Source organism: Athene cunicularia (assembly GCF_003259725.1).
Source record: "Athene cunicularia isolate RWA chromosome 9 unlocalized genomic scaffold, athCun1 chr9_part1, whole genome shotgun sequence".
NCBI lineage: Eukaryota > Metazoa > Chordata > Aves > Strigiformes > Strigidae > Athene > Athene cunicularia.
This window is the reverse complement of record NW_020799110.1, coordinates 1,579,997-1,589,632: the sequence shown is the minus strand read 5'-3', so window position 1 is coordinate 1,589,632 and position 9,636 is coordinate 1,579,997. Positions and strand designations below refer to the sequence as shown.

The window sequence follows — 9,636 nt, the reverse complement described above, 5'->3', positions numbered from 1 at the left end:
AAAAAAAAAAAAAAAAAAAAAAAGAAAAGAAAAAATCTTGCAATTCCTAAAGGATTTGAATGAATCAAGTTATTTCCAGAAATAAGAGAGGACCGGACAGCTCTCCATCACACCCAGGCGTGGGTAACCCACTGCCTCCCCATCACCCTCGGGCGGTGCCCAGCCCTCAGCGCCCCAGCAACCCTGGAACGAGTTCCTAACCCTACCCGGAGTCCAGGCGGGGAGTCAGGAAGGAAATCACACCGGTGCGTGGGGCGCTGACCCGGCCGTCACTAGTCAACACGTCCCATAGGGTTCTAAATAACCCCTGCCATTTTCTCTCATTCTGGTACTGCTTCAGACTGAAAGAGGCACAATAAAAAATATAAAACCCCATCGCTGGATTTTCCTTCCCCATCCGCTCCCCCACCTTGGAAAGCATTAGTCATTAAGCTAAAGTGGTTGAATAAGCTGGAACCGGAAAATATGTATTTTCTCCACAGGTGGGAGAGGCTATTTCTGACAAAATCACAAGACTAACAAAGGGGAAGGACTCTGAGCAGCCCCGGACAAACCCTGGGTGCTCGGCGCAGCCACACCCAGGAGTGTCCACAGCAGGGTCGGCCCGGGACAGGAGGGACAATTTATTCCTGCATCAGTATTTAGGTAAAAGCTCTTTGCACGAACTATTCTAAAAATAAGCAGGCTGAGGCAGGGAGGCCACTGTGAAAAATAACTGGATTTTTGTTTTAATTACTGTGTGGGACTTTTACCCTTTTAGAGAGAAAGGACATTTTCGACAGATTCTGAACTCCGTGGCAGCAGTTTCGCAGCCAGCGCGGCCGATGCTGTGCCCAGGCAGTGCTGGGGGGTTCTGGCAAATGTAATGCCAACAGAAAAAATATAGGTATGCCGTAAGAGGTTTATAGCTTTGTACCCAAAATATTTCTGAAGCAGCTTGTTAACATACAGGGCACATTTTTTCACGGTGACGTACACAAGCCCCGTGCGGGGCGGGTGTAGGTGCGGGGCATCCTGGCAGCCTCAGCCCAGCTATCGCCCCTCCCGCGCCTTCTCGTGCGAGGAGGGCATCTCATCTACTGAACCCCAGCGTTTCGCCTCCAGTGAAAGGCCCCGTGATGGACTCTCGCTCCACTCTTACATGCTGTAAGCAAAAACCAGGCACCAGCCATGTGCCAGCTCCTCGCTGGGAGCCGCTAGAGCCAAGTCGTGAGGACCTGGTTGGGATGCCACCAACAAAGGGCCTCCAGGAGCTCCAGGGCCTTATTTTTCAATAAGCTTACTGCTTCTCGAGCCCTGTGTCCCACTGATTATTTCTGTTTGCTCTTCCATGCCAGAAAACAGCTCCCCAGGCTCTTCAGCACGGTGCCCGCAGAGCCCTGGCCGAGCGCCCGGCCACCCCGGACAAGGCGCCCCGGACACCAGGCACCGCTCCCCATTCCCACCCGCCGGCCGGGAGGTTTTATAGTCCTTCCCCGTGATCCTGCTGGAGACTGGGCCATGGTATCTGCGACTCTATGTGCACACTCTGACTATCATCACAAAGGGGAAGGAAAACAAGCCAAGTCACATCTCCGGCTTGAGAAACATTTCTAACGCACCCAGGTACCACGAGGAGCAAGTCTCGGTTTGCCAAAGGGACGACGTCGCGCCCCCCGCAGAGTGATCAGCTTCTAAAAGGGGTTTGCGGGGGAGCAAACAGCCCGGATCGGCTCCGGAGGCTCCCACCAAACACTGCTCACCCCCGCGGTGGGAAGTATCGCCTGGGCCACCCCGAACAACAGAGTAAGGGACACGGTAGCCAAACCCCTCTTTGTATCAGCAAGATCCATCCACCGACGTTACATCTACCCGCCGCCACGTGCCGCCAGACCTTGGTTTGTTGGGTCTTCTCCAAATACCGAGATGAATGGAAGTGCTGCTGGAGCAGGAGCTGTAGTAGCAGCTCCACGGAGCCGCCCCTCTCCTGCCACGGTGCCCAGCGCGCGTCGCACCCCAGGCGAAGGGGAGCCGTCTGCTGAATCGGAGCAGGGAAAACGTCACCCTGGCTTTAACCTCTGGGCTCACACCGCGTCTCATGCAGAGCGTTCTCTTTTCCTTACTGACAATTAATTTCTTAACAAACATGTGCTACAGATGGCGGTTTATAATGGTAGGCTAAAATAAAAATAAGCGTGCTCAAAATTCAAACTGGATTTTGCCAAAGCAGCCACGCTAAAATAATACATTTTAAATACTTAAACTGTGCGCTTCACAAGTAATTAAATTAGCAGTGTTTCTGCATTACATCTTTTCTTCCATCCATTTAAACATTAGATTAACGTTTTCATGCAGCTTTTAAATGGAAAACGTCACGCTGCGGGGAGCGGTTGGGGGTGAGCAGAGCAGGGTGACTTCTAGCAGGACCTCAGGCTCCGCCGCAAGCCGGGGAGCTGCCCCACACTGCCTTGGGCCGGGGGCACAGCCACCAGCTGGCACCGCCCCGGCGGCGGGGACCCTGAGCCCGGGTGGCACGGGGAGCAGCGGTGCCGTGACAGCCACCCACGGTGACAGGGACAGCCACCCAGGCTGCTCCCCTGCCCTCGCACCGCTGCCCGAGCTCTGCCGAGCCTGGAGAGGCCGCGCAGCTCATCACCGCAACGCGACTGCGTTATTTAAGAGCTTCCCTAAAATACCATCATTTTGCTTCTGCTTAACAAAGCTGACATGGAAAACGCGCTCTTTAAAACACCTTTTGTCCTTGAGTTCAGTCTGGTTCTCCTTAGCTCAGCGCTCGCTCTCAGGACTAAAACGGGGAGGCGGGAATCAACGGCAGACTAAGTGCTGGCTTGTTGCTGTACCCCCGGGTGCCCCCCGGTGTTCCTGTCCCCAGCGGGACGCAGACGGCGGGACAGGCAACGCGGCACCCCCAAACCGTGGGCAGAGACGATGCCCAGCGCTGCCCCCCGCCCCTGTGTGACAGTCCCCGCTCGCGCCGACGCCCCAGCCCGCGCCGCTCCCGCCGGTTGCGTGTTTCTCCCCAAGCAAGACCTCGTTGGAACACATATAATTCAGCTGTTGGACAGATGTTTCCAAAGGCCCTAATGAATTAGAAATGTTTTCAGGAAGATTATTAGAACACTTGGAAATAACACTAAAAATCCATTTTTCAATTCACTAAAGTTGGTGTAGGAGGTTCTTGGCCCAGTTGGGTCTCTCCAGGGGAGAAGGAGAAACCCTGAGCAGCAGCAATGCCTTCGCCACAGCCTCCGGGGGAGCGGGGCGGGCACTGCGCATGGGAATTAGCCACACGGGCCTCTCCTCAGCCACGCTGGCAACACCCTTATAGCCTGCTTCAAAAAAACCCAGACGTTGGTCTGTCCGACACCTGGAAGAGGAGGAACATTTTCAGTGCTTACGCTCAGCCCAGACATCTGCAAAGTCTCCATTTACTGAAGCCCCAAAGCCAGGGAGCGACCGTACCTTTGGCACGACCGTGTTTTTCGAGTCTACACAGTAAGTAAATGTGCAGTCAAACCTAAATCTGACTTCGTCTAAGCTGGGTTTAACACCGCAGCGTTAAACACGGCTTTTGCATCGCTGGGATGAGACGAGAAAAATCCAGACCACACCGACCCCACAGCCTTACTTAGCAGCTACAAACTCCTGGAGAGCCATTAGGAATTTGAGAGCAGCACAAATCGGTACAGATTTTGTTTACTCAACCGGTTCCTTTCCCCCCTTCTCTGAGTTATTCCTCCCCTCTTTGTAGCCATTATAAGCCACAGTCCTGAGGGAAAACGCATCGTGAATTCAGTGTAAATCCATTCTGTTCAGTGGATTGGTCTTAATTTACAGCAATAAATTGAAGATCAGACGATGAGCCATAAAAATCAACCTGATGTGGAGAGCTACTGAAATAATACGTTATTTTATATCAAAATAATAGTGCCATTCGCATGCGAGTGCTTAAAACTACTTGTAATTGCAGCAACACTTAAACCACGGACTCCTAAATATATGAGGCAGTTATTATGGTTAATGCTCGTAGCATGATGCAAGGAAAAAAAGAAGACGCAAGTCCTGAAATACTGCAAATGAATACCTGGTTCCACCACGACAAGCAGAAGAGCTTTATCTTCCGTTTCCAAACTAACCGTGTGGCCCAGACTGCCCCGTGCGCTTCTGCAAACCTGGCAGGTTGGAAGGCTGCTTTGACTCCCGTCAGCCCACGCTCGCCCGGGCTGCAGAGCCAGGCGTGTGGCAGGGGTGCGCACGCAGAGCGCGCTTTACAACGCAGTTCCAGCCCTCCTAACACCACGCTTCGACATAAGAAATCTGCACTTTAAACAGAATTGCCATTTTTGCCCACAGGTCACCCCGGGGTACGTTCAAAGGAGTGGAAGAAACCGCCCGCGATCGGAGGCGAAAGTCATTTCCCTGGCGGTAATCACAGGTCTCAGGCGTGGCTCCGGGTGTTTGCGGGGCTCCGTCCCCCCCCGGGCAGCGGTTCCTCCTCCTCTGGGAGCCCCAGCAGGATGTTTCCCGGGGCGGGAAGGGGCTCCAGAGCATCGCTCCCCTCCAGGCTGGGACCCGCCAGCCCGCGGCACTGGGAAGGTGTGAGTTAACAACAAGATGGAGAGTTTTATACTTCTTACATACTTTAATTATATTTGCCAGCAGGTATTTATTTAGGCAGAAAAGTGGGATGAGGAATTCTTGGTGCCGTAGGATTGTCGTTGTGCCTTTTGATGTCTGTAATGGGTGTGCAGAGCTGACGGAGCGCTGCTCTGACCCCGGCTAAGTCAAGGCCACGGCCGCCTTTCCAGGGGGGAGGGAAGAGCCCCCCCCCCGCCGAAGCACACCCACTGCTGCGATGCGATGCATTAGCAGCTCTTTATTAATGTCCTTCGACAATAACCCACAATTTCAGGCACAGAGTGAAGAAAAACGCCTTTGGCGAAGTGCTGATTAATTTTTAGCCGGCGGGATGTGGTGACCTCCGCTGGAATGTGGCCTCAGTGCCACCGGGGACTGGAAGGTCCCACAGCCCGCAGCCTGGCGAGCGGCAGCACCCGGGCAGTGAGCCAGAAAAAATCCCATTTAAGAATTGACCAGACCACCCTGCTCTGGGCTTGCTGTGGGTGCAGGCACCCATGGTTTTGAGATGTACCCATTGCTCTGGGAGAAGGGAGCGGACAGGCAGCTGCCCCGTGTGTCCGGCCACCTCGGTCCCCTCCAGAGCCCTTGTGCCAGGGTTCACAGTGGTGCTTTGCCCTCCCAGGCAGTGGCTGTGCTGAGCGGGCAGCTGAACGCTGCGGCACTGGCACTGGGGAGAGCTCAGCACCTCCCGGGTGGCTGGGAAAGGCCTTTGGTTGCTAAAGCTGCTCCAGACCTTGCAAAATGTGGCACGCAACCACGTACCCAGTGCTCAATGCCTGCAGCAAACACCATGTCCCCGACGGCACCGTCACTCACGCCCGTCCTTGGAGCCCTCCGCAGCACGGGCAGGAGCCCCAGCCTTGCGGTGGCATGGGCAGGGTGGCCACGAGTGGCTCGTGAGACGGGGCTGGGCATCCCGCATCGGGGGGGAGGGATGGGTGTCCCCTCTGGGAGACGGTGCCCGGCCTCTCCGCACCCTGTCTCAGGCTCCGCACCGGCCGAAGGGTGAGCACAGACCTTTAACTCCATCAGTTTGCCTTTGCAGTTAAAAATTTTTTGTTTAGGCTTGCACTGGAGTTAGTGGTCAAAGCCGCCGCCATCTATTATTTATGAACTCAAATAGATAATTGAGCCTCATCAGCTGGGTCCCTCATGCCCCTGTGTGGGCAGAGCTCTCATAAAAGGCTATTTTTGAACTGCTGACGGCCCCAAATCGGCAGCGCAGCAGCTGCAGCCGGAGCTGAGCCCCGAGCCCCGCAGGGCCGAGCTCCCTGCCGCGTCCTGGGCATGGACCAGTCTCGCGGGGAGCCGGGATGCTCGGGGGGGAGGCTCTGTCCTGCCGCAGGCGCGACGGCAAAGCTGCCAGGATGAGCATGGGGAGGCTGGTACGAGTCTGTCTGAGGAGCCGTTTGGGATGTGGCACATGCCAAGGACCCCCGGGGACCAGGACCAGGGCTGGATCCACCTTACTGACATCTTGAACTGGGCTGACAATAAATTTTTTAAAAATTCAGCAAATTAGGAGGGAGAAGAACCTAAGCGATGACCTTCTGATGGTCCAAAGCAGGTGAAGACCCACCTGCCAGCCCTCTTCCCGTGCTGCGCACTGGAGGGATGCAAAAATACATCCTTTGTTTCCAGCAGCGGTGCGGCAGATCACAAGTTTCCAAGCCAAGCACTGCAACCACGTCGTTTTTAAGGAAAGACTTGAAACGATCCCAAATATTCTCCCCAGGCCTCTGGGCAGGCTGGCCAATGGGGCCAAACTGGAGTGTTAAAAGGGATAAAAGGGAACAGCCCCTTTCCCCATTTGCCCTCCGCATGCAGGAGGGGATGTCTGGGGAGGTCCCGTCTGGCTGATGCCACAGTCTGACAGGGAAGATACAAAGCGAGATTTAGCAAATGCAAAGCAGAGGTTTGCTCACGCAAACGCCACGGGAACGCACCTGAGTCCTAATATTTGCAGATGTTCCCCAATGAACATATTTATTCCTGTAAACTTTGTCTCTCATATTCCAGTTCGGTCTCTGAGCTGGAACGGGTCCAGAAACATGTCGTTTGATGAAAAGCCCCCGAGCTGGCTCCTCTCCCGCCCCCAGCCCTGTCACAGGCGTAGTCGCTGTCTCTCCCTTTCACATAATCCCACTGGCATCAGGAGCGCCTGGCAGCCGGGGGAGGCAGTGCCAGGGTGGGGAAGCATCCTGGGAGTGGGTCTCAGGGGGGAGCGGGTATCGGTATTTGGGGTGTAAAACAAGGGGCAGCTTAGCTAGCACCTAATTTTAAGCAGCACACGCTGTACAGCTTATCAATAGGGACACAATTCGAGCAGAAAATAAACTGGGGAGGACTTCAGGTTCCAACGTAAGGGCGCTGAGGACTTCACAGGGTCATCGTTGCAGCCGTTGGAAGAAGCCTTTGGCTTCTCTGGGTGCTGGATTTCCCTCGGACTAAGGAACCAGCCCCAGAGATGAACACAACATATCAGCTCCATCCCCGTTGGTAGGCGTCTTCCCTAACTAAAGGTTATCTCAATTCAGCAGCATCGCAGCTGAGCCTGGAGGTTTAGTCAGCTCTTCCTCCAAATTCCCCTCCACTTCTTCTCCTGGGGGAGAAATCAGCTCTAGATATAGTGAGATCTGGGAGCAGAAACAGGGATTAGTCATAAAGATACAACATCAGCCCTGTCACCGCTGAGATGCTATTCCTGATGCAATTCCCCAGGTCTCGGGCAGCCAAAGCCAGGGGAGCCGTCAGGGCTGTGCCGAGCACCAGCGGGAGAATTCAGCCCTCGGAACCGAAACCTCGTCTAGAGGTAAGCCGGAAAAGATTTACAAAGGCCCAACTTTGGAGGCTGCAGGAGCGTTTGTGTCATGTGGGCAGCAAAGAATTGCAATTACCCGGCGTGTCGGTGCACTGATAGCGCTGGGAGCCCGTGGGAAATCAGCGGAGATTACTGCTGACAATTAGTACACAGTGTCCGTAAGCCTAACGAGCAAGAAGCCCCAGCCTGGTAACAGCTCATGTCTCTGAATGACATGATCAAAGACACGACTCCCACACATGTGCTTACGGGGGAAACTGAGGCAGGGGGGTGCAACGGCTTGAGCAAGGGCTGCAGGAGAGGAGAGGGGTCACAGGGAGCTCGTGGCTGGCAACACTCCACCAGCACCTACCCCATCAGGCATCCCATGAAGGACGAGTTCTACCGATTTTGAGAGCTGCCTCTCTTTGGGCAGGACCCGCCACCATCCCCCAAACCCTGCCCGGTCTGCAGCACCCAGGACCCGCCCCAGAGCACTGATCCTGCCCCCACGCTGCCCCCCAGCACCCCATCCAGCTGGGACCTGGCTCCAGGAGATATTAAATCAACATTTCTGCTCCCACCGCAGGCTCGCGCTGGCAGCTGGGGACACGGTGCTGGGGAGCAAGCGGCAGGAGCACCCAACCTCCTGCTAAAAGTTGGTCACGGCCGAACGACGGGAACGAGCAGCCGGAAAGGCCGGGCTTCTGCTCGGGCAAAGCCTCCGTGGCAGTTATCAACCGTTGAAGCAACTCACAGCAAATCAGAGCTGAGCATCCCATTCACTCTGCTTCCATACGCCCCGTCTATGCGGTTCCTGGAGACTTAATACTGAAATTTTCACACCAGGCTTGCCCAAACCAAGCCCTGGGCTGCACACACACTGGAATTCCATGGAACGGGGCTGAAGCCAGCCTGGCTTTGCATCACCCCACGGACCGTAAGATCCTGCGTCCTCGTGGGCACGGCTGGCCACGCAGGAGCATCTGCCGCCAGCCGGTTGAGCTGGGGACAAGCAGAGCTAAAGTTGCCCAGCTCCCTGTGCCCCTGGCCACCCTCCCCACGCCTTGGCCACGGAGACCCCCCCATGCCAGCCCCCGGGCTGCTCTGCACAGGGCTGCTGGTGGAGGCGGCCGCTCTGCCCCAGGCAAGGGGGGCAGAGCATCCCCTTCTCCCAGCCCCAACAATGTCACCCACGAGCTGCCGCAAGGGACATCCTGGACAGGTAAAAACCAACTGCCAATGTCAGAGAAATCCTCATTTTCAGCTGAAGGAGCTTATCAGCTGCCCACACCGAGCACTTCCAGCTGAAGTCACAGCTGTTCATTATTTTTCCTGCCTAGGTTGGGAGGAATCCATATCTCTAAGACGCATGAAGCATATTGTAAGAATGCCCACGATTTATTTTTCTGCATTTCACCTCAAACTGGCTTTGATCTCATCTTCACTCAGTGAACCAGGTGAAAAGTCAGGGAGAGATGACCAGGCTGAAATGGTACCCACAGCAGACACTTCTTTTCACTCCATACAACATATGCAAAGGAACTTTCCCTGTCCGGCCTCAAAACATGCTTTGCTAATTGATTTTTCTCCTCATTAGTATAAATACAAGTTATACTGAGCACTTAATAGAAACCATCTTAACACCACTGTCGTAAATTCACCATGCTGTGTATAATCTACCCAGGCAAGTGGGTTTTGTATAAAATCACAAATACATATGCCTGCAAAAACGTTAAGACCCCCCAGGCTATCCAGTTATGCACAAGTTTAAAAATCTATTAATAACCTTAGCAGGGAGCTCCTCTGCAAAATCAGATGCATCCAGGCAGGCAATTCTTTAGAGGCAAAGTAAAGAGCTATTACACTGCAACGTAACAAAGAACGATACCGTGACCATACCTATATTTCATGCCCGTTTGCTTTGCGGTGGATTCTTTTAATGAAATGTGGTGCTGGGGGGTAAATGTCCCCAAACTGCGAGCAATAATAGCCACTGTCCGAAATTTTGCCCGGGCTGCATTCACTACGTTCGGGGTAGTGGTGTTCTGCTTGCTGATGAGTCTGTCTTCACCATTTCGACTCTTCAAGTTGTGCTCTGTGCAGGCGATGGACACTTGCATCGCGCCCCGTGCCCCTCGGGTCAGCGCGCAGAGCCCCCGGCCGCCCCGGGCCGGCTGCGGGCTGCCCAGCGC

General features: G+C 54.6%; 1 protein-coding gene across 3 annotated transcripts in view; it reads right to left on the bottom strand.

Moving 5' to 3' along the window:
* KCNAB1 (potassium voltage-gated channel subfamily A member regulatory beta subunit 1) overlaps positions 1-9,636 on the bottom strand; it is a 69,406-nt gene that overhangs the window by 38,033 nt on the left and 21,737 nt on the right. Inside the window, exon 1 of one of the 3 annotated variants that reach the window (XM_026854790.1) lies at positions 9,344-9,628. The exons of the other annotated variants lie outside the window; for them this stretch is intronic. Coding sequence (XP_026710591.1) covers positions 9,344-9,564 — 221 coding nt within the window. The 5' untranslated portion in view covers positions 9,565-9,628. Of the gene's footprint in view, positions 1-9,343; positions 9,629-9,636 lie in introns of those variants that run through there. 3 annotated transcript variants of the gene reach the window in all.